General features: G+C 40.3%; 1 protein-coding gene across 2 annotated transcripts in view; it reads left to right on the top strand.

Moving 5' to 3' along the window:
* LOC122939661 (dynein axonemal heavy chain 5-like) overlaps positions 1–25,179 on the top strand; it is a 337,492-nt gene that overhangs the window by 218,746 nt on the left and 93,567 nt on the right. For both annotated transcript variants that reach the window (XM_044295816.1, XM_044295814.1), the window contains exons 49-56: positions 445–534; positions 715–951; positions 3,047–3,214; positions 10,317–10,523; positions 13,983–14,312; positions 15,799–16,005; positions 16,992–17,234; positions 19,735–19,889. In XM_044295816.1, coding sequence (XP_044151751.1) covers positions 445–534; positions 715–951; positions 3,047–3,214; positions 10,317–10,523; positions 13,983–14,312; positions 15,799–16,005; positions 16,992–17,234; positions 19,735–19,889 — 1,637 coding nt within the window. The remainder of the gene's footprint in view (positions 1–444; positions 535–714; positions 952–3,046; positions 3,215–10,316; positions 10,524–13,982; positions 14,313–15,798; positions 16,006–16,991; positions 17,235–19,734; positions 19,890–25,179) is intronic.

Below are 25,179 nucleotides of genomic sequence, written 5' to 3'. Positions count from 1 at the left end.
CACCTCAGGATCAATTAATACTGCATGAATACAACCACATTAAAATTGAGTCACATAAAGACTACCTATAAATTGTGCAGATGCAATACTCACCTTCACCCTACACTGTATAGCAATTGAAAACATTCCCAGAAGAGAACTAAATAAGATTATGGCAATAAAGTGCTTATCTGAATGACATACTAAAGTGCTGCTGTGCGTGTGGCAAGCTTCCTCAACGCGCGTTTCGTGGTTTGGCTTCGTCAGGAGAAGTGCTATTGGATGTGTAATGGATATATTGAGTGTTCCAGTAAGGTGCATATATTGAATATTTGGAGATAATACTCAGCTAGTTATGTAAAACCCCAATGATTTAGTACAGTATTAACAGATAAGCAGGAATCAAGTAAATGAAGAAGCTCTTTATTAGAGTTTTACTTAATTTTGTTTTGTTTTTTCCCATAGGATTTGATTAATTTTGTCTTTACTGCCGTGTCTCCAAAGATGCCTATATTGGAGTGCATGTATATTAAGCAAGCTATTGACCTTCTTCAGGTATGAATACTCCTCTTAACTGACATACTCTCATCACAGAACAAAATATGTTCCCCTTTAGTGAATGTACAGGCATTTCCAAAGTGTCTACTTCATGCGTTACTCCTCCATAATGTTACTCTCAGCCTTGTTTTATCCTAGTTTTAATCCTTTTTTTTTTTTATTGCTCTTGATTTGTAGGGTCTCCTCTCCGACAAGGAGGAGAAACAGCCCAGTCAAGAACATTTGGCTCGGCTCTTTGTATTTGCTGTGATGTGGTCAGTGGGAGCCGTGTTGGAACTTGAGGATCGCATGAAGATGGAAACATTTCTGCGGGACCATTCTGCACCACTTGAGCTTCCTGCTGTTAAAGGAGATGAAACGATTTTTGAGTTTGTTATTAATGAGAGTGGACAGTGGGAGCATTGGTCCAAAAAGGTTTGTGATTCCTAAATAAGAAATTGTTCAAATGATTCATCATTAATAGTAAGAGACTATCCAAACATTTGTTGCACTTTAATAAATCTCATATGGAATTTTGATTTTAGAACTTTCCATTGTCAATGAGGAGGGGTCAGCTGCCCACAACTCTGGGCTGAAAAAGACCTTGTATCGGTTAACTAGCTTTTCTGGTTTAGAAAACACATCTTCGATGACTTTATTAGAGAATTCTAAAGGCTGTATTAGACCAACAGATTATCTGACAGATTTTCTAAACCAATCATTGGTCATATGGCCTTTTAACCACACAGATCTTTTGTTATACACACCAACTATTGGACTGATTGGATAGATATTTGTCAGATAATCTGTTGGTGTAATACAGCCCTTAGTTAATAGAAGAGGGGGACAATGGGCTCTATTCATTCTATTAGCCAGAGTAAAGAGCAGCAAATAGAGACCCTTGCTGTGGAGGACCAGGCTCATCTGTATATTATGTGGACAACCTATTGATTTACAAAAAAGGACTATGTAAATGCATCATTTTCCCTGTAGTGGCGGTGTAGGGAAATTGACCATTTGTTTTACGGTCCCTTCACATATTACAGCAGATAACTACAACAATAATTTTAAATTGAAGATCTACAATTTACATATGACTCTATCCAATCTCTCCCTAAATTGTAAGTAAAATATATTTGTCATTAAATAGTTAGGGATATTATGTAGGAATGGTGAACTTACCTGGAAGCACCAGGGCATGTAGCTCAGAGGGCTATATATCAATGCAAATGTTTTCCAATAACAGAACACAGTGAGGGTCAATTATGAAAACTCAATACCATAAAACTGGTGTGAAAAGTCACAAACCGTGGAGTCACAACCTTTTAAATGCTATGCACAAATGGTGTTTTTTTTTCTATTTTGGCATAAATGATGACCGAAGTCTAAGCCAGTTAAAAACTGGTGTACATTTTATTCTAGGCACCCAGACTGCTAGTAAAGGTGCTTAAAGTAGTCTTATACTGATGACCTACCCTCAGGATAGTTCATCAGTATCTGATCAGAGGGGTCCGATACCCCGGCCCCCCACCAATCAGCTGTTGGAGAAGACACTGGTGCTCCTTCTCGCAGCTTACCAAGCACTGTGTTTGGTATCGCACTCAGCCCCATTAAAGTGAATGCAAGCAACTTTAAAAGTAAATTACTCACAACGCTCCTGACAAAGAAATCACATCACATATGATACTAATGTTAATAACACAGCATTTAATGGGACCCTATCACATTGTATATGTAGTCTGATCTGCAGGTAGCATGTTATAGAATAGAAGGAGCTGGACAGATTGATATATAGTTTAGTGGGAAAAACATGTATTTTATTCATTTATATCTCTGCTCGTTTTATGCTTAGGAATCCAGTGGGCAGTCTTATCAGTGATTGACAGCCTTCCCTATATCAGTGTGCATGTAGATATAGCTGTCCATCACGAAGTCCTTCCTCTGGGCTCCTAAGCGTAGAAATAGCAAAGATTTAAATTAATACATTTCAAGTTATACTACATCTTTTTCCGTAAAACTATCCATCTATATTCTCGACTCCTTCTACTTTTCAAAGAGGCACCATGTTCAAAGTGACATTTTTCCTTTATGACCTATTTGTATAGAAATTGCAGGTGATTTCTTGAAAATTCGGCTTATATTATGTATATTATGTCATAAAGTGAAGCCCCTATGGTCTTACACACATTTTACAAGGCAATTAAAAATGTTTGTTCAGCAATGAAATATATAACTTGTGTTACCCAGCATCCTGGAGATGGAAAGGATCGGGCTTTTCCCTGTTTCTGGAGTTAGTAAGAACTCATTACAGGAGGACATGTTATCGGATGTTTCATTACAGCATTTTCCATGAGATATAACCAATAGCCCATAAGAACCAGAACAGTCTGACACAGTCTGAAGCAAATACAGGCAGACTGATAAATGCCTCTGACTTGTTTGACCTGAATGACAGTGATGCAAATGTCTACCAATATGCCACCCCTTATTTATTCAAAAAGATGATTGTTTCTTGTGTATATTTGCATAGGTTCCTGAATATGTGTATCCAAAAGACTCGATACCAGAATATGCCTCAATTCTAGTTCCAAATGTTGATAATGTCCGGACGGATTTCCTAATGCATACCGTTATGAAGCAAGGAAAAGCAGTTTTACTGATCGGAGAACAGGGCACAGCAAAGACTGTCATGATCAAGGTAGATTACAATATAACTTTTCTTTTTTGCTATTAAATTGTTTTCACATCCATTTCTCTTTCACTTGTTATTTTTTATGTACATTATATCAAACAAGCCTTCTGTGTGCTGAATGCATTATGACAGTGTATAGACAGTCTATAGAAAATGACTCCTATACCCACCAATATTTGTGACCTAAGTAATTAATTAGCTCAGTCTCTTATATGTTACGTGTATATGTCACAATGCTGGTGTAGCGGTGGATCTTTTAAGATTAAATTTGATTGGAGCAGGTTAAACTGAGGCATAGAGACTAAAGGATTCTAAGCTCTTTAACATATGCCCTTCGCAAGGTGGGATGGACATTCCCACAGTGAATCCTCAGGTTTTTCTCACCCAGTGTAGTCGTGGATTATTGGTGGTGATGTAGCAGTAGAAAAAATAGTCCAGTAGTAGTTAGAGATTGGCAACAGGAGATCAGCAGAAGTACCAGGGATGAAGAGAATAACAAAGTCCTAAACAAGTTGAGGTCAGAACAATAGAAGCACATATGTCAGCAGTCCAAAGTCGAGAGAGTAACAACGTCTTGAACAAGCCAAAGCTGTGGAGCAATATGTCTCAAAATCCAGTACAGATAGACTTCCAAACATCAGCAATAGTGCACCAGATAACAGCTGGGCTCACACAGATGGGCACTAGCACTAAACCTACAGACCAGGCAGTAGTTGACTTTTATCTTCGGGCACCGGCTGCCAAGACAACCTGGTGCTACAGTGCAGGAGAATTGGACCAGGCAGAAGAGTCGGCACAGATTTTGGACAGATGAGTAACACTAATAGACAATAGACATGCTTATGTTCAAAGCAAATAGTACCATTGCATTATGGTGTCTGTCCACTACTGTCACCTCCAAAAAACCTCTGTTCAGGCCAGCCAATAAGAATCTGCACACAAGGAAAGGCTTTTTCTCACTGGCCACATTAGGTGGATGTTCTAAGAGGGAATTAAAAGTACAACAACACATATTGGAAAAGAGTTTAGAGGTAGACATGTGTAAATTAAAAAATAGCTCTGGTTGGCCCAGTGGGTGTAAAAGGTCTAGTGAGACCTGCAAATCATTGTTCCTTTTGTGAATTCAGCCTAGCACAGTTTGCATCCAGCTCTAATTACCACTGGATATGACTGTAGGCTAATGCTATAATAAATAAGCCCAGAACGAGCAGAAATAAAAGTAGTGTTCTGTAGATCAGGAACACTGTGTAGAGGAAGATTTTCCCCCATCCTGTCACATCAAAGTGATGAACATATATGACTGGTAAAGGCACAAGGAGACTTTATATTTTCAAATGGTAGTCCTTTGACAGGCTGGATGTCTTATAAAGCCGATATGTAGAACATCTAGCTGCTGCTTGCTGCCACTTTTCTAACCCTATGTCCATTCACATAAAGGTTTCTTCTCGTTTATGTCTTAGTTGCAGTGCTATTGTTGCCAGCGAGTCCAAGAGCTGCAAAGAGAATCCCTTGTCATGCACTGCTCCCTACCCTAGAAATAACCCAGTCTACCTTTAACTAATAAACTCAATAGCATAAACCTACGAGTCTAAAAAGTACCTTTCAGTTTTGTACAGCATAGCATTTACAGTAATCCCTTACCTAAACAGTTATATATACTTTATTAAAATCTGTTGCAAATGCCCTGATTATTTTAAAATATACAGTACTTTATTTTTTTATCTTTTCCCAGCTAAATAAGCACCAAGTGCCATACTCCAGTATGGTTCTGTGTATGGAAGTATGGCCTGTGGCCGCAATGAGTGCCGTACCGGCCAAAGTATCGCTGATCCTGCAAGTTCCAGTGCTGCTCTCCATAAGCCTGGCATATATTGGCTATGGAGTGGGCACAGGCGGAGGAGAGATGTCTTATGTACTGTAAGCTTCTACCCGGCACCCGCTTGCACTTCTCATAAGACATTGCTCCTCTGCCTGTGCCCCCTCGGCTAAAGCCTGACATAGGAGTACAGATCCTAACATGCAATAGGTTAACATGCAATTTACCTGAACTTTAACGTAATAAAATAGTTATATTTAAAAAATAATAATTTCATGGCATTTACAACCGGTTTTCATAACGTATATAAAGGTTTAGGTACTGTGGGGATGTGCTCGTGGTAGGCTACGGTAGCGGCGGCAGTATTGAGGCAATCACAGACAGTCTTTGTGATACACCGTGACTTTATTCACACCAAAGGCATAACAGGCAATGTGCAGACCACACAGGTGCATATTCACATAGTGCATAAAACAAAAGTCCTTCCATAGGAAATAAACAGCAGGTTTGAGTCACCTTGTTTTGGACAGACCACAGCAGTTCTGCAGGCTTCTAGGCTACCTGCCTTTGTCTCCCTCAGGCCAGAGCCCCTTCGGCTCGTAGCACCACAGGTCCCAGGGCTATCCTTCAATGTGTGCTGCGCCCAGACTCTCCTTCACCAGCACTGACTCTGTCTGTGGAAATCTCCAGCACAGCAAGACACACCCCACCCCCATCATCAGCAGGCTGGGTTCTTAAAGGCCCAGCTCCACCAAAAACCTGGGCTGGCCGTGGGGAACAGGCACCCCCCCCCCCACTCTTTACCTGTTCCCAGTAAGAACCGGCCCGGACACGCTGCGCCAGCAGCATTCGCCGCTGTAACCGCAATGATCCGGTTCTTACTCCACCGAGGCCAGGACCTCTGGTGGCACGTATCGTCCGTCCATTATTATTCCGGGGACTCTCCTACAGTACATTTTAACAGAAATCTCTTGTCAGTACTGCTCCCTCTATGAATGATAGTTATTCTGATTATAGGTGGAAGAAGCTACAAGAAACTTTTTCAGCAATTTCCTTGCAGCCCATCAGAAGACACAGGCTGCCTTATAGCTGTTGTGGTAAAAATATTAATAGTTGTAATCAGCTCGCATCAAAGTTAGTGTAAGGAAAAGGCAACTCCATCTTCCCTCAGCCGCAGCCAGAGAACCACACAAATGCTACCATCTTCATTCCTTTCTGAGCAACTTCTTTCTCCTCCTTGCCCAGTATCCGTCTTTTATTGACTAAAACAAAAGGTGTAAAAGGGGCTGGCCCAAGACAAGGATACAGGAAGTGATGACATATCAAAGGACAGGGAGGGGCAGCCAATGTGGCTGTGCAGACAATGGACACACCCCATACAAACACATGTATACAATAATCTACCATTACCACTGAGAGACATGATGACAATCTATAAAACACACACACACACACACATCCTAAGATAAAATGTCCGCATAATAAAATTTCCACAACATAGCCATAGGCACTATTCAGTCTGCTGTGAAAGGTGGTCTACATTCTGCTGAAGTATTGTACTTGCAATGAATTAGCATGCATGTTCTGACAGGCTGTAGGGGTTTTGCTGGGAGTTTGGCAGGAATCGTTAACAGGTGCTGTAGAGGGAGTTCCCTATTGTAAAAGGTTTATGGCTAAGAACGAGTGTTTGCAACTCTATTGACAAGCATGAAAAGCTATGTGTGCGGTACAGTAATATACAAATGCACTGTGACTTTGATGTTTCTGTATGAGAAAACAAAATGTGCTTGCAACTAAAGAAAAATTCACAATAACAAATTAAGAGTTTTTTTTCCAGTATTTAAATAGTGATGAGCTGTCCTCAGTATTGGTCATCAATATCTGATTGGTGGGGGTCTGACCCTGCCAATCAGCTGTTTGAAGGGACCGCAGTGCTCAGTGGTATACATTCATCGTGTATCAAGCATATTGGGTTCCATAGTATAGTGCCTGTGCTTGGTAAAGGCCATGTGAGTCATGGAAGTGATATCAGTGGACGAGGAAGAGACCTGTGCACTTGCCTGAGCACTGTGGCCCCTACCAACAGCTTATCATGGGGGTGCAATGATCACTAAAATAAGCTATAAAATGCCCCTATAAACATATAATCATGTAGATGCCAGTGTAGTACCACAGATCTGGGGGTACTACAAATTGTATATTGTAATGTAATGCATTTCACTGTTTGCTTCTGGCCATAGCTACCAGCAAGGAAACGATGGTAAAGGTTGGCAAGAACAAGGTCAACCACTCTCCATAGAGTCCATAGCTCCATAGATGAACTGGAAATATAAAATTTTTTACTCTAGATATGGTACAGAGATTGTATGAGTACTCACTTTGTACTATGGTATTGCTGACTCCATCTACATATGTTGCCATGTGTTCTGTCAAATTGGACCTCCCTTCACCATGGGGCCTCTTTTAGTTTTATTTTCAGGGCCACTTTAGGTTCTCGGTCCACCCTTCCTCACAACTACTGTGCAGTGTCTCAGGGCGCTCCCCGCTTGAAATAAAGTTGGCGGTCCTATACACAGGACTGCTCCTGTCAGTTTCTATGACTGAACAGCTGAAGTAGAAGATGTGGCTGAGCTTTGTTCTTCCATGCACAGTACCTCTTTCACTATACACAAACCATGTCAATGACTGGTTGGATCCTCTTTGGTATCCCTTGGTATGATGCTGAGGAAGAGGCCACGGCTCTTACCTGAGCACTGTGGACCCTTCCGCAGCTGATCAGGGGAGTGCAAGGAATTGGACGCCCACACAATCTGATATTAATAATTCATCCTAAGGATAGGTGATCAAAATGTTCCTGGAAACCCCCTTTAATACAATACAGCATGAAGGAAAACAGTGCTTCCAACACCTGACCCTTTCTGCTTTACTTAAAAATAAATGAATATACTTTATTGATACTTAGATCACAGGTAAAACAATTTTTAGGGATCATATTAGTTTAACATGTAACACAAACTTCAACTGATCCTTTAACAGCAAAAGTTTCACTTGAAGCAAACTACTGCTGTCTGATCCTGGCACATAAAGCACTTCTGGAAGATTTCCTTGGCTTTGTGTTAATCCAAAAATATATCTTAAAGCCATCTGGCACCAATCTGTGTGTGTGGCAATACAGACTCCAGTTAAGTAAACCTGTTCTATTGCACAGGCCAGCTGCCACCGTTCTCATTGCTGGAGGCCATCCCAAAGCTTACCGTAATAAGGGGGTGACATTAAGTCTCAGTTGCAGGCCTTTCAGGAGTGAATGACTTTATATTTGCATTTTCCATTAGTATAAGACACTGGGGCATATACTATGCAAACTATGTACATAGCTAGTCTTTACCAGGGTTGTGGAGTTAGTAAGCCAAAGTTCTTGCTGGCATGTACGTAATTGGGCTACTTAGATGGAACTTAAACCATATTTATTGGAAACTGGAAAACACTGTTATACACTTAATAATTATAAGAAATCTAGGAATGTGTCCTCAGAAAAAGTAAGAAAAGCTATATATGTATGTCCTACTAGAAATGTAGAGAATCATATGCAGGTCTAAATGAGAATAGAAGAAACATGTAAGAAGTGTTTGCCATGAAATTGCTTTTTCCCAGGTGCCCGCAACCTGCCTCTGCTATGGAAAGATTTATACTTACCTGCTTCCTCCCGCTTCAGTTCTGTGCACTGGCTCCCGTGTGTCTATCTTCCATTCTGCGGCTTGTTTACTTCCTGTCTGGGATGATCATCTGCTCTACTACGGCCAATCACTGGCTTCAGCGGTCACATGTCCACAAGATATATATATCGCCACTGAAGCCAGTTATGATCATGCCCTTGTGCTGGCTAAAAAGTAAAAAAGCAGCAAACTGTAAGCGGGAAACACGGGAGCCAGCACTCAGGACCTGAGCAGCAGGGAGTAAGTACGTTTGTTTTTTTCCATAGCAGAGGCACGCTGGCCTCAATTCATAGACAACCCCTTTAATGCATTCTTCCTGCTCTGTTTAGCAGTTCTGAGATGACTGCAGGCATGCCCAGTAGGGAACTTTCTCCTAGAAGAGGAACTTACTACTGAGTATTAGTGATGAACGGGAGGTGCCATATTCGATTTTGCGATATTTCACAAATATTTAATTGAATATTCGTCTTATATTCGTCGAAACTGAATATTTGTCATTATTCTATTTATCGCAAATAGTATGCGATTTAATTATTCCCGTATTGCGATTTTTTTAACTGTATAAGGCAACTTTCCTGTTGGCTATGGCTGTGGCTAATATGTGTATTTTACGAATATTCGCTATATTGCTATATATTCTTGTTTTAGAATATTACGAATATATTAATATAGCGAATATTCGTAAAATACACATATAGACTGCAATTTAGCTAAGGCCTCTTTCACACTTGCGTTGTCCGGATCCGGCGTGTACTCCACTTGCCGGAATTACACGCCGGATCCGGAAAAACGCAAGTGTACTGAAAGCATTTGATCCGTCTTCAAAATACTTTCAGTGTTACTATGGCACCCAGGACGCTATTAAAGTCCTGGTTGCCATAGTAGGAGCGGGGGAGCGGTATACTTACCATCCGTGCGGCTCCCGGGGCACTCCAGAGCTCCAGAGTGACGTCAGAGCGCCCCATGCGCATGGATGATGTGCCATGCGATCACGTCATCCATGCGCCTTGGGCGCCCTGACGTCACTCTGGAGCGCCCCAGGAGCCTCACGGATGGTAAGTATACTGCTTCCCCGCTACACTTTACCATGGCTGCCAGGACTTTAGCGTCCCGGCAGCCATGGTAACCACTCTAAAAAAGCTAAACGTCGTATCCGGCAATGCGCCGAAACGACGTTTAGCTTAAGGCCGGATCCGGATCAATGCCTTTCAATGGGCATTCATTCCAGGTCTGGCCTTGCAGCAAGTCTTCAGTTTTTTTGGCCGGAGCAAAAAGCGCAGCATGCTGCGGTATTTTCTCTGGCCAAAAAACGTTCCGTTCCGGAACTGAAGACATCCTGATGCATCCTGAACGGATTTCACTCCATTCAGAATGCATTAGGATAATCCTGATCAGGATTCTTCCGGCATAGAGCCCCGACGACGGAACTCTATGCCGGAAGACAATAACGCAGGTGTGAAAGAGCCCTTACTCAGAATTCACCGGAAACTAGCTTTGACTCTAGCGTCACAGGCCTGGTTTTTACTGTACCAGTCAGTGGATGTTTGTGAATTGTAATACTGTCTGTGTTCTCTTTAAGGGCTACACAAGCAAATATGATCCAGAATTTCACATCACCAAGTCGCTGAACTTCTCCTCTGCCACTCTTCCTAACATGTTCCAGAGAAGTATTGAAAGTTACATAGATAAAAGAATGGGGACTACCTATGGCCCTCCAGCTGGGAAGAAAATGACCGTTTTTATTGATGACATCAATATGCCTGTGATTAATGAATGGGGGGATCAGGTAATAGTCTTATTATATGTATAAGGTGGGAGTAAATGTTAGGCCATTAATCTCCTTGGAGTCTTCTTTGCTTGCCAATACCATCTTAAGTATTTAGCTGCTTTTAGTTATTACAAAGTAGCTGGTAAATATGCATAAAAACTAATTAAGCCTTAGCAATAAAGAATAATATGACCTTCTCCTGGGAAGGTGGACTTGATAATAATGACTCAGAGAAGCCTATCTATAATTTCACTAAATAGGGGAAAAAAAGATTTTTCTTGTATAATTAAGCCCAGTGATTTCAGTCTTTGTTTATCACCTGTAAAATGTACTCTACCTTTTCATCATGTATGTGACACAGCGTATTAAGAATAATGAGGTGAAGAGACTATAGAAGTCATTTCATATCTATAAAAGATGTGTTTAAGGCTATTTTCACACTGGTGTTTTGGTTTCCGTTTGTGAGATCCGTTTCAGGGCTCTCACAAGTTGTCCAGCGGTTTTACCCTAATGCATTCTGAATGGAAAAGGATCCGCTCAGAATGCATCAGTTTGCCTCCGTTCCGTCTCCATTCCGCTGTGGAGGCGGACACCAAATTGCTACTTGCAGTGTTTGGGGGCAGCCTGACGATGCGGAGGCAAAGTCAATGGGGACGGATCTGTTTGCACTGACACAATCTGGCACAATAGAAAACGTTTTCGCTATGTTACAGATAATACAAACGGATGCATGCGGTTGTATTATCTGAATGGATGCATTTGTGCAGATCCATGACTGATCCACACCAAACGCGAGTGTGAAAGTAGCTTAAGTAAAGAATAGGGATAAGATTGACTAAGGGCGTACTCACACGGCAAGCAGTGTGCCATGCGGTCAACAAACACGTGGCAAAAACACATGCATTTCACTGTGAATTGTAATGCAGTTATTAGCTGCATGGTTTATTTTACTTAATGTGTTGAAAAATCACACATACTTATCTTCTACTTTTAAAATATACAGTTGCAAGAAAAAGTATGTGAACCCTTTGGAATGATATGGATTTCTCCACAAATTGGTCATAAAATGTGATCTGATCTTCATCTAAGTCACAACAATAGACAATCACAGTCGGCTTAAACTAATAACACACAAAGAATTAAATGTTACCATGTTTTTATTGAACACACCATGTAAACATTCACAGTGCAGGTGGAAAAAGTATGTGAACCCCTAGACTAATTACATCTCCAAGAGCTAATTGGAGTGAGGTGTCAAACAACTGGAGTCCAATCAATGAGATGAGATTGGAGGTGTTGGTTACAGCTGCCCTGCCCTATAAAAAAACACACACCAGTTCTGGGTTTGCTTTTCACAAGAAGCATTGCCTGATGTGAATGATGCCTCGCACAAAACAGCTCTCAGAAGACCTACAATTAAGAATTGTTGACTTGCATAAAGCTGGAAAGGATTATAAAAGTATCTCCAAAAACCTTGCTGTTCATCAGTCCACGGTAAGACTAATTGTCTATAAATGGAGAAAGTTCAGCACTGCTGCTACTCTCCCTAGGAGTGGCCGTCCTGTAAAGATGACTGCAAGAGCACAGCGCAGACTGCTCAATGAGGTGAAGAAGAATCCTAGAGTGTCAGCTAAAGACTTACAAAAGTCTCTGGCATATGCTAAAATCCTGTTAGCGAATCTACCATAAGTAAAACACTAAACAAGAATAGAAGGTACCACAGAGGAAGCCACTGCTGTCCAAAAATAACATTGCTGCACGTTTACAGTTTGCACAAGAGCACCTGGATGTTCCACAGCAGTATTGGTAAAATATTCTGTGGACAGATGAAAAACACTATGTGTGGAGAAAAAGAGGCACAGCGCACCAACATCAAAACCTCATCCCAACTGTGAAGTATGGTGGTGGAGGCATCATGGTCTGGGGCTGCTTTGCTGCGTCAGGGCCTGGAAGGATTGCTATCATTGAAGGAAAAAATGAATTCCCAAGTTTATCAAGACATTTTGCAGGAGAACTTAAGGTCATCTGTCCACCAGCTGAACCTCAACAGAAGATGGGTGTTGCAATAGGACAGCAACCCAAAGCATAGAAGTAAATCAACAACAGAATGGCTTAAATAGAAGAAAATACGCCTTCTGGAGTGGCCCAGTCAGAGTCCTGACCTCAACCCGATTGAGATGCTGTGGCAAGACCTCAAGAAAGCGATTCACACCAGACATCCCAAGAATATTGCTGAACTGAAACAGTTCTGTAAAGAGGAATGGTCAAGAATTACTCCTGACCGTTGTGCACGTCTGATCTGCAACTACAGGAAACGTTTGGTTGAAGTTATTGCTGTCAAAGGAGGTTCAACCAGTTATTAAATCCAAGGGTTCACATACTTTTTCCACCTGCACTGTGAATGTTTACATGGTGTGTACAATAAAAACATGGTTACATTTAATTCTTTGTGTGTTATTAGTTTAAACAGACTGTGATTGTCTATTGTTGTGACTTAGATGAAGATCAGATCACATTTGATGACCAATTTGTGGAGAAATCCATATAATTCCAAAGGGTTCACAAACTTTTTCTTGCAACTGTATCTAATGCTACATCTTGCCAAAATGTTTTTGATAGTGCTGAATCGCATCATTTGTTTGTACAGAACATTGTCTCCCCAGGCACAATCTGCTGCCACTATTAGGAGCTAATCTGTATATAACTGTGTAAGGGTATTGTTACCCCTCTCACATCTTCTACCATTTGGTTGCTGCAGTTATTTACAGCAAATGCCAGACTTTTTTTGAAAAGCCTGCTCACAAATCCTGTTTTCCACAGAAACAGATTGGGAATATTGAATATAGAACTGCTACAATTATTTAATTCTATTTGTATTCTTATAAAAAATATTTTGTAATTCTCAACTGTTTATCTTCTGCAGCCTGTGTGTTTTCACAACGTTGCAGGCTGCTCAGTCCTGTTCAGTGTCAAATAAGTGAGACAAGAACCCTGATAGCTCACTTTGTCTCCATTATTTTGGCTTTTATGAATGAACTTTTAAGCTGATATCTCTACAAAAAAAATAAATAAACTTGAATCAAAAAGATGTGAGCTTCCAACATTGTCCAGGAGAGCAGAGATCAGGGCTGCAAAGTGAGACATCAGAGAGCTCATCTGACAAATTTTCCTCTAAATGGGACTGGGCAGCCTCCCTTACAAACTGCAGAGGATTCGTGGTAGGCACATTTTGTGAAAAACTGTCGAAATTATTTTTATGTAATTTAATAAAAAATAAGGAAAAGGTGTCCTTAGCCTTTATGATAATGTTACTAGACACATACTGATGCTGCCATTTCATAAATACGTTTCATCTAAGATATTGCTCTAAACCTATAATTAATGAATATTCTACTATACAACATTCAATGTCTGAAGCATGAGTTCCCACAATAATAACTGATTGTCCTTTTCTATTTGTTTCTGCTGGGCTGATAGATCACTAATGAAATTGTAAGACAACTCATGGAGCAAAAAGGGTTTTACAATCTGGAAAAACCAGGTGAATTCACTAGCATTGTTGACATCCAGTTTGTGGCGGCTATGATTCACCCAGGAGGGGGTCGAAATGACATCCCGCAAAGACTGAAACGTCAATTCACAGTATTTAACTGCACCCTCCCATCCAACTCGTCTATTGATAAGATATTCCGTACAGTGGCCGAGGGTTATTTCTGTGAGCAAAGGGGTTTCTCTCTTGAAGTTTGCAAGCTGGCATCAGCCCTGGTACCTACAACTCGCAAAGTATGGCAGGCTACTAAAATCAAGGTTAGTGTAAATCATTTGTAGTAGTAGTTTTGGTCTCATTTTGTACAATTCAGCTCGCTACATGTACGTCAGCTTGAGGTCTCATGCACATGACCATATTATGCATCCCTGTCCATTCCATTCTGCATTTTTAGTGGATTGCACAAGGACCCATTCATTTCTAGGGGTCCACGGAAAAAACAAATCTGTCCATTTCGCAGATTACAGAACATGTCTTATTCTTGTCTGTATTTTTATCTGCGGACAAGAATGGTAATTTCTAGTGATGAGTGAGAAAAATGCGGATTGCACACAGAAGTTATCCGTATTTTACAGATCCATGGTTTGCGGGCTTTAGTACAGACATAGACATATGCATGAGGCATAATAATTGATTTTACTTATTACTGTGCTAAAAGAGACTTATATTATTATGATGATGACTTAAAACTTGGTTACGTCTAGGACAGCTTTATTATTGCTTTTATAGGGATTTTTTCCATGCTTCTGGATAAAAATGTATTGTGTGTCATAGTCTTTGTGGAGACCGTGAGGGAGATTTCTTAACCCCCATATCAGAAAAATGGTCACAAACCACAAATGGCATTTTTATGCAGCCCTCACCACTTTCCAAAAAGGGTGCGTTGTGTGGGTGGGGCAATAAGCCCTGGCAGATTTATCAATTTCTTTCATAAATGATGACTGAGAGCTACACCAACTACGAGTTGAAATAGATTTCATTCTAGGCACTGCTGGGGATATCAAGACCAGTGTAGAAACTAAAAATAGGGCTTGCAACTTTTTGGGCTTACTTGCTTTTTTGCAACACTCACTCCAGTTTAGCAAAGTGGTCATGGTCAGCTGGACTCCAGATTTATCACTACAACTTTTGTAAACCCACTTCAGTTTGAGGTTGCATAAAAATGGAGTAGCATTTCTAGACAAAAGTGTTTAAAGCATGCCCCATGTGTGACGATTTTGACACAAGGTAGGACAATGCAGACCTAAGCAAAATATTATATTCTAATATTACCTTCATGATAGTCCCCCTACTTGAGTAAATACGTATAATGTATATGAGTATTTATATGTGCTTTTTCAGCTGGATCCACATGGTCCCTCATAATCTTTTCTTAGCCACCACCATGGTCAGCCACAAGGTTGGAAATATTAACCCTAAATCAATAGACCAAATGGATAATAGATTCTAAAAAAACAAAAAAACAAAAAATGGATCCTGGAAAAAATAGATCCTATTGCATCAGTTATTCATAGGATTGCATAGGATCCGACAGAAAGCTAAACGGTGATGTGAACTCAGCCTAACCCCTGTTCTGTTCTCCTCCAGTCAGTATAACACTCACTCTTCATTTTAGATAAAATGAGGACACTTTTTGGCAGCCTATAGAACAAAAGTCAGTACTCTCCTAACTTGATAGATTAATGTCGTCTTTTGCTAATTATGGATAATTATTCTAACAAGAGCTCATCTTGATTTCTTCTGCAGATGCTGCCTACCCCAGCGAAATTTCATTACATCTTTAACTTGCGAGATTTGAGTCGTATTTGGCAGGGAATATTAACAGTAACATCTGACATCTGTTGCAATACTGACATCATGGTAGCGCTATTCCAGCATGAGTGCACACGTGTCATAGCTGACAGGTTTATTGACCAGAAAGACAAGGACTGGTTCGAGAGCGTGATGCAGAAGGTAATTATGTTTGATTTACCTAGTTCTTTGCAGTTCTTATTGGCAGTAGCAGAGCCCAGCTCAGCCTATGATTGGCTGAGCGGGCCTTTCCTAGCGCTTCCACTTTGTCATGACCAGGAAGTGAAGAGCAGCATGGACTGAAGTGAGTCATGATTCCTTCTTATTTTTAACCCTTTCTGACTTGTATCAATGTCTGACCTTACAAATGCTCTTGTGGATCAATGGGCAAAATTTCCCATAGACATGCTCCAAAATCTTCTAGAAAGACTCCCCAGAAGAGTGGAGGCTGTTTTAGATGCAACGGGAGGGAAACAAGCTGTACTATTGCCTATGGATTTGGAATGGGATGTCATGAAAGCTCCTGTGAGTGTAATGTGTAGGTGGCCCAATACTTTTGTCCATAACCAGAACCCACCTTAGATACTACTGGGTATGTGTGCTGTAGAGTATGCTTTCAGTGACTGACCCATACTTATGTGCGGGTCAGTTATTGAAAGTGCTCAAAGGTCACTTTTATGTTAGTTTTCTTCTGCCATTTGCACAGTAGCAAAGTGTAGGGTTCATTGATATATTTTTGCCTCATTTGTGTTACATTTCTAATGCTCGTGTGTAAGCCACAGCTTGAAGCTTCTGAGGCACAGTGCAAAAGACTCACTTTGACCTCAACCAATTACCAGCACCATAAATTGGATACATATCACTGTGTTAGCTGTATATACACCATAGAATGAAGGATTTATATCTATAGTGGGATAGCTTGATTTTTAATGCATTTTATTCATATTAAAGAGATGATTTGCAAATTTGTAACATCTTTTTCACATCAAGACACAGTATAAGAAGGATGGGATAGCTTTATTAATATTGTGCCCTTCAGTTATAGCGGACCAGTATGGCCAATGAGGCCTTCAGGGATTGGGGCCCAGTTGCTATTCCTGCGCTGCTTCTGTGTGTACTATGAAAGTGTTCATTTTATTATCTTACAGATTTCAACAGAGGATCACGGACAAGAGTTGATGCAAAGCATGGCCAACGAGTCTTACTTTGTCGACTTTTTGCGAGATGCTCCAGAAGCAACAGGAGATGAACCAGATGATGCTGATCTGGAAGCACCTAAAGTCTATGAAAGTATTCCTTCATTTGAACAGCTCTCAGACAGGCTCAACCAGTTTCTGCAGCAGTACAATGAAACAGTCAGAGGAGCTAGAATGGATTTGGTGTTTTTCAAGGTGAATCGATGACAGCATTTGTAAATAATTCATGCAAAAGTCCCAAATACCTCTCTATATGGTAAAGATGTGAATATCTTCAAACTCACATTTAATTCTTGAAAAGCAACTGAAAATAGCATACTTTGAAGCAATCTTGGCAGACATACAGGCATATGATGTCACTAGTTTACACATTGTATACAAAGTTATATTTGGTACAGTTTACATGTTGACCCATAATCAGATTTATTTTTATTTTTATCAGTATCTGCTGTTTTAAAGGGAATGTATGAGCAGGTTTGACTATGCTACACTGCTTACAGCACTAGGTAGTGGCTGGAGAGAGCAGTACAAACATACCTTGTGTTAAGTTTTTATTATTAGGAGTAGAAAAAATCTGAATCTTTATTTAGCCAGGTTGTGCCCCTGAAAGTGCACTGGAGGCAGGGCTTTACTGTGAAGCGCTCTTTAGATGCAGCTGCTTCACAGCCAATCCTCTCTGTATGACAGCCGTAGCATCCAACCAGGAGACCACTACAACGGTCACTGAGAGCAGGGAAGGGGGGGTTGTGATGCAGAGTGCGGAGAGCACATCACAGTGAAGACCTGCCCCCAGAGTGCTTGAAGGAGTAGAATCTGGCAGAATAAAAGTCCATATAACAAAACTCCTGATAATAGGTGTGTTTGTACTATGCTCTGCTGCTAAGAATTGTCCAAACTGCTGACAGACTGTCTTTAACAGTCACATAGGCTAAAAACATAAAGGGGCACATTTATTAAGACCAGCAATTTATAGACCAGTCTTAATCCCCCTGAGCTGGAGGCGCAGGCTTCTACATAACTTTGGAGCTTGGTTTCGTAGTTTAAGACCATTTTCCACGCTATGAACTGGCATAGAAAGTGGTAAAAGTCGCAGCTTTTGCTACAAAACCTTTTTGCAACAAAATCTGTGCCTTAAATGTGCCAAAAAGTGGCATATATTCCATAATAAATGACCCCCAAAATGTATGTCCCATGATAAAGTGTCAAACTTCTGCTGGGTTCTTCTTCTGAACTTAAAACCAGAAAATAGCCCTATATGTAGGAGTTACAAAAAAATGGCTGAATGTAGAATTTTAAGACAGTTCACACAAGTGGCAATTTCTCCTCATATCATGACACTGCCTTCCAAAGACGTGTATATTCACATGAATGGAGATATTACTGCCTCCGACTAGATCAGCAAAAAACAAATCTCATTCTCTGGACATTCCAGGGAGACAAGTATGTCTGAAAAAGTAAGAATACCCCAGTCCGAAAGGACTGAACACAATGTGGCTCTCATCTTCAGCCACCTCTTGTACATTCCATTCTGCATTTATCTAACTTGTTACATATTTATCGAGTGCTTAAACATATGGAATAAGAATATTCTACAGGATTATGCCCATCCATAGCCTATAGGATGCTCTACCTAATGTCAATTCAGGTTCTTTAAATAGCTGAGATTGACTTTCTTATGCTTTGCAAAAACATTGCTTGCAGCGGCTCCTAAATAATGCATGGCACTGAGCACAACAGACACAACAAAGTCAACTGTATGTAACCAGTTCCCTAAAACTGTGTTTTCTTGTCTTTGTTCTGGTAAAAAGAAATAATGTGCAAATTCGAATGTCATTGTGTCTTGTACTAGTCAAAATTGGGAACCGCCTGCTCTCCCACATCCCGAAAGTGAACTGTGCCTATATGTTCTGTGATAATGGGGTAACTGGGATATACATTTTAGAGACCTATGGTGTCAGATCTTGTCAGTGCATTACAGGGTTCCATGGAATATGAGAAACAATATTATATTGTATTGTGATCGGTTATTCATTGTACCTTGTCATTATAAGTAGATGCAAAGATTTGCAGCATATAATAAAAAGCCCTAGGAAATAATGCGGGTCTTGTATTAAATATACATAGAGAAAAACTAAATGAATAAAATAATGGCAGTGTACAAAATATTAAAAGCAGTTAAATGAAGCATCAGTGCTATAATTATAGATAAATATGCAGAGATCAGCGATTAGAAAATGAAGATGAACTCTATGACTAAGGTTTTTGTCAGGGGAGAGTAGCATTGATGTCTAACAGGTACCTTCCCTGCCATTGGCTGCCAAAAGGTCCGGTCAGTTACATATTAGATCATTTATGAGTTGATTGAAAATGTAAAAATAAAATTGAAAAGTTGTAATTCTGATGTGGTTCAGAAAAACAATACCAACCTTCCATCTCAAATATTTTCTTCAGTTTTCCCATTTTAGTAATGGAAAATCATCAGTTTTTACATCCACTGGTTTTAACACTGAAGTCAGTGGGTTGACCAGTGGAGATTATTATACTTGACATATGTGTTCTCACCCATCAAATCTTTGGCTTCGTTATTTTTAATGAGACAAAAATTGTCAAAGACCCTGGGAATTCATGCCATATGGTTATTTGAGTTATATAATAGGACTAATATTAAAGTTTTTGACCTTTTTTGTTTGTTTAGGATGCAATGATTCACCTTGTAAAAATATCTCGCATTATCCGGACTCCTCAAGGAAATGCACTGCTGGTTGGTGTTGGCGGATCAGGGAAGCAGAGCTTGACTAGACTTGCTTCCTTTATAGCAGGATACCAGAGTTTCCAGATTACGCTGTCAAGGTAAATATTAGATGTCATGAATCGTGTAACTTAAGGTGGATTAATACGTCCAGATATTTGTACAGATTATAGGGAGCGAACATTCCAGTGAGTGCTTATTCCCAACAATCTACCCGTCTAAAGGTGCAACTGATCACCCGATAAATGACTGAGTGAAACACTTATTCATCACGTGATCCTGTCGTTCGTGCAGGCGAGTAAATTATCGTTTCTGGGCAGTATATCGTGCTGCCTAAACAGTGATCTGCTGCCCAGAAACAATGCAGCTGTATGAGGACGAGCGGTCGCTATAGGATGTAAATGCGACAGTTCACGTCCACTTAACGAGCAGCCGATTGTCGGGTTTGCTTAGAAACCTGGGATCCCTTATTGGAGTAGACTTTAGCTTGGCTGGATTATAAAATATTCCAAACTGTCATTGTTTGCAAAGCTCTTCAGTCTTTCCTTGTGGTAAATCAATGACTTTAATAAGACCAACAAGGCGCAGTTGTCAGCTGGCATCTGATACCAGTAGGAGTGGTATACAATTGCATGTCTGCTCCTTCAGCTGTCTAATGAGTTCAGTGGCCCTTCAGCGGAATGCAGGATAATTGCGGGTTTCTATATATGTTTTGCTATGATGACAGATTTTATGTAAAGGGAGACAGAAATATTCTTGACCGATAGCTGTTAACTGTGCAGTGTAATGTTTAGCTACTAATGAATCTAACTTCTTCAAGACACTCATTAATGCAGACTGAAAATGGAGCAATTCTGTCTCTTGCAATAAGGACCCTTGAGCATTTCACCTCATGACGAGGAGACAGAATGTGCTAGCAAAGCAGATGTAGTATATTGACCTCCTGTAGCCCTCTGCTTTCTCCTCTTTTCATGTTGCGACCACAAATTTTCAGATAGAGAATTTTAGTTCTTGATTCTGGAAGTCCCTCAAAAGTTTATAAAGAGATTAGTTCTATAGTTCTTTTTTTTCCATCTGTTTCTTCTGTCTTAATATGAAGCAGTACAGCCTATTTAACCAACAACCAGTTGGTAAGATGTATGTCAACATATAGAAACCCAAAAGAAGAAAACCCTGTAGGGATACACATACATGCACAAAATATGAAATTTTATTAGATAATTACATACAAATAATTACAAAAACATGATAAGAAAAGTTATGAAGCAGCAATACAGGCGATTTTACAAATAGTAGCTCACTCTCTGACCGGCATGGTAAAAGATCCCAAAATACAAAATAGACTGGGCACAGTGGCTAAGGCAGCAGTGCCAGGGAAAAAGTATTCTATGCACCAAAAATGCCCTGGAACCCTATCTGATGTTTCTAAGTGCCCTGTATAAAGAACATCCACACAAGGTCCCGCAGGAAACCACAAGTGGGCATACAGGCAACAGTCAAATATAGGAAAGAACAGATAATACCTGGGTTATGGTGCTAAGCAGGGATCCAACTACCGGTCAGCTGTGAGCGCACCCCGACGTACGTTTCGCCTCACTTTCTCGAGGGTTGTATCTGTTTGAGCACTCACCCACCTAATATATCCATAGATTGATTACAACAAATATGGGGCACCTGTGGATGGACCAATGGAATAATTTCCCTTTATCCTGGGCGAGGTCTAGCTGGCCAGAGGTAGCAGCTCGTCATCATAGTCACGTGATCGTGAGTCGACCACCCGAAGTATCGCGTCATTGTTCGGATCACAATCGTTCTCGCGACACTATATTTAGGGCGGCCTCACTCGGCCTCCGTCACGTGATCACTGCGTCAGCCAAAGACACATAGTACCAAACCTCACTTGGAGATCCAGGTCTCATGAAGCCTCGCATATAACATCATCGCTCGACCACGGTCACATGACCATGACAGCTGCCACTAGGTCATATGATCAAATACAAGCCGTCTCATCCATAGGGAAGGCGAAATCTCAGCCACATAGGTATTGCATATCCATACATTATTAACATAAAAGACAGCACAATCAACATATAGTATAATAATATAGTGATGTGTCAGTAAGTGAAGAAAACATTATAAATCAGGCTAGATGTACAGCATGTTAATAAATACATTTGCTTGAATACCCAACCTAAAAGAACATATAAAACAAATAGCATATAGTCTCATATGGAGTGCACAATTGTAAAAGCGTGCTAATAAATGAGCATGTCTAAAATTTATAAATATTATATATTATCTATACATTTCATATTAATGGGTATGCTTAAAAATTGTGAACAAGTGAATAAATAAATAAATAAATTAACCGTGCAGGTGCAGTGAAAGTGCTAGGTGCAAGTGAAGTGCCATGCAGTGAGAGAAAAAATATTTAATATAGAGCATAATACAAGGATGGATGAGACGGCTTGTATGCGATCATATGACCTAGTGGCAGCTGTCATGGTCATGTGACTGCGGCCGAGCGATGATGTTATATGCGAGACCTGGATCTCCAAGTGAGGTTTGGTACTATGCGTCTTTGGCTGATGCAGTGATCACGTGACCGAGGCCAAGTGAGGCCGCCCCGAATATGGTGTCATGAGAACGATTGTGATCCGAACAATGACGCGGTACTGAGGGCGGTTGACTCACGATCACGTGACTACGATGACGAGCTGCTACCTCCGGCCAGCTAGACCTCGCCCAGGATAAAGGGAAATTATTCCATTGGTCCATCCACAGGTGCCCCATATTTGTTGTAATCAATCTCTGGATAAAGCGAGGCGAGGCGAAACGTACGTCGGGGTGCGCTCACAGCTGACCGGTAGTTGGATCCCTGTAGTTTAGGAAGAAATAAATAGTTTGTTTCAGTAGTGCAGGGATGTAGGCTGCCTGCTGTAGGCTGATAGCTGTTGGCAGTCTGAGCATGCTGGGAATTGTAGTTTTGCAACAGCTGGAGAGCCTCAGGTTGGCCATCCCTGCAGTAGTGTGTTTAAAAATGTCTAAATCTGCCATTTAGAGACACTCAATTGTATGCAGTAGGTATGGGGAGTGAAGCGCTGTGCGACTGCAGAGAAGACTGCCAGACCTGGAGATGAGCAGCGGAGCAGGAGATGTAAATTAAGTTATTTCTTTTAAGGTCTGATCTGAGGTCCGACATGGAGGTCTAACATATGGGTCTGACATGGAGGTCTGATGGGGGTCTTATCTGTGGTCTGATGGGGTCTGACATGGAAGTCCTAATAAGGGGGTCTGATCTGATGTCCTGATATGGGGGTCTGATGTGAGGTCCTTATATGGGGGTCTTATGTGAGGTCCTAATATGAGGGCCTGATGTGAGGTCCTAATATGGGGACCTGATGTGAAGTCCTGATACGGGGATTCTCATGTGAGGTCCTGATACAGGAGTGTGATCTGAGGATCTGATTTGGGGTTCTGATCTGAGGATTTGATATGATGGCCTGATATGTGGTCTGATGAAAAATATTTTTTCTTAGTTTCCTCAGCTAAAATCTTTGGTGCATCTTATAAAGTAAAATATATGGTAGTTTTTATCATTGCACATCCAGGTAATATAAAAGACTATGTATTATGTCAGTTGTGAAATGGTAAAATAGTAATAATAAAATGTTACTTCACTTCAGATGGCTTTATATGCTGTGGGTTTTCAGTGAACCTGTAATGATTTTGCCCCATTATAGTGTTATAACTTGGGACCAGTGCAGGGTCCTCTAGTAGGACAACCTTTGTAGGCAAATGTTCTGGGTCCTGTTCTCTTTTAACATATAAAGCTAGGCTATTTTAGAGATCTTTATGTGCATTTTCATGTTTTACCCTTTCACAGGTATGTAGCTATTGTTAAAGTAATAGGGGCACTTACTGTTGCATTTTTCTCTGGCCATCCATTAATTTGTGCTGTCTTTCCTGTGTTCCTTTGTTGCCTACCAGTAATTTCTATTACATGAAGAATAAATCAATGACTAATTACATAAATATTTTATTATGCTGCTGCCATTAAGCGTCATGTCAAATTGTTTAATACTGTAGTGGTAATGGCTGTTAATATTGTAATATTATGTAATGCTTTATTCTAATGCCTTTGGTTTCATTATTAATTCACTAATGTTAAATAAGTAAGACCATAAACAGGTGTTTAAAACCACAAAAAGACATGTACGGTAAATTTGCCTTTTGAAAGATATTAAAGCCAAATTTCTGTATAGAATTTTTCCCGGGAGTTAGATATGTGAAAGACAAACAGTTTAATTACCTTGTGGAGGTCTAAACAATTAAATCTGAGTCAAAGTTCCAGATGGTGTTCTAAAGAAATCCCATGTTCTGTAATGATAACGTGTTGATTTTCATTTACTGTTAATTACTTCTCAATACCTCCATTTTCTTTAAGTTTAGTTCAGTTTGCAGGTTTAAGAATATTACTTTCTATTTTTAGTTAAACATGAACTGTTCTGTGTTAAATTTTTTATTAAAAATGAATGTTAATATGAAAGTTCACCCCTTCATGCACCTGGACATAACTATGTCCAAGGTGTGAGAAGAGGGTATGGAGCAAGCTCTCTAGCAGCATCTGCTCCATATGTGGCGGGTGCTGTCTGTGTAATATAACCCAACTGCTGCAGCCAGGTTTGGAGATAACTCTCAAACAGGCCAGCCATTCAGCCCTTCAGATACTGCGGTCAATAGTGACCTCTGCATCTGAGCAATCTTCAGATAGCCTCTCCCCAATAGGAAAACCACAGAAACCCCATCGACTGGTATAAGCAATTGAACGATCAACATTCAACTCCACTAGTGGATGAAAAATTATGGTAAAAAGAAAGATTAAAATGTTTTTAAACATATTTAAACCCCCCATAATTAAACATTCAAGTTGTCCCCTTTCTCAGTTTAATATATAAAACTAACAATAAAAAATTCCAGGTCGTTAAAATGTATTTATCCTGTGCACTGAATGGTAGAGATGAGCGAAGTGACTTCGGATGCTACATAAAATTTGTTATAATACTATACGGAGATTCAGCTCTGTACAAGTATTAGAATGTGTCGATCAGTTGAAGTAAGTTATTCACGAAGTCGCGTAAGACTTCGTTGAATAACTGTGGTAATTGTTTATTACAATGAAAAACCACTTCAAAACTTGGAATCGAACTCGGCTTCAGTACCGAGTGGTACCTTGGAACCAAATTTTTTAGCAAAGCGGCTTCGGATGTAGCATCCAAAGTTGGCTATGCTCATCTCTACTGAATGCCATAATAAAAATCAAATTGGTCAAAGTACTTTTTTTTTAAAACTTAATGAAAAGTTGTGTGTAATCGTTACAAAAATTGGTAC

This window comes from Bufo gargarizans, chromosome 5, assembly GCF_014858855.1.
Source record: "Bufo gargarizans isolate SCDJY-AF-19 chromosome 5, ASM1485885v1, whole genome shotgun sequence".
In the NCBI taxonomy this organism is placed as follows: domain Eukaryota; kingdom Metazoa; phylum Chordata; class Amphibia; order Anura; family Bufonidae; genus Bufo; species Bufo gargarizans.
This window is presented reverse-complemented; position numbering and strand designations above follow the sequence as displayed.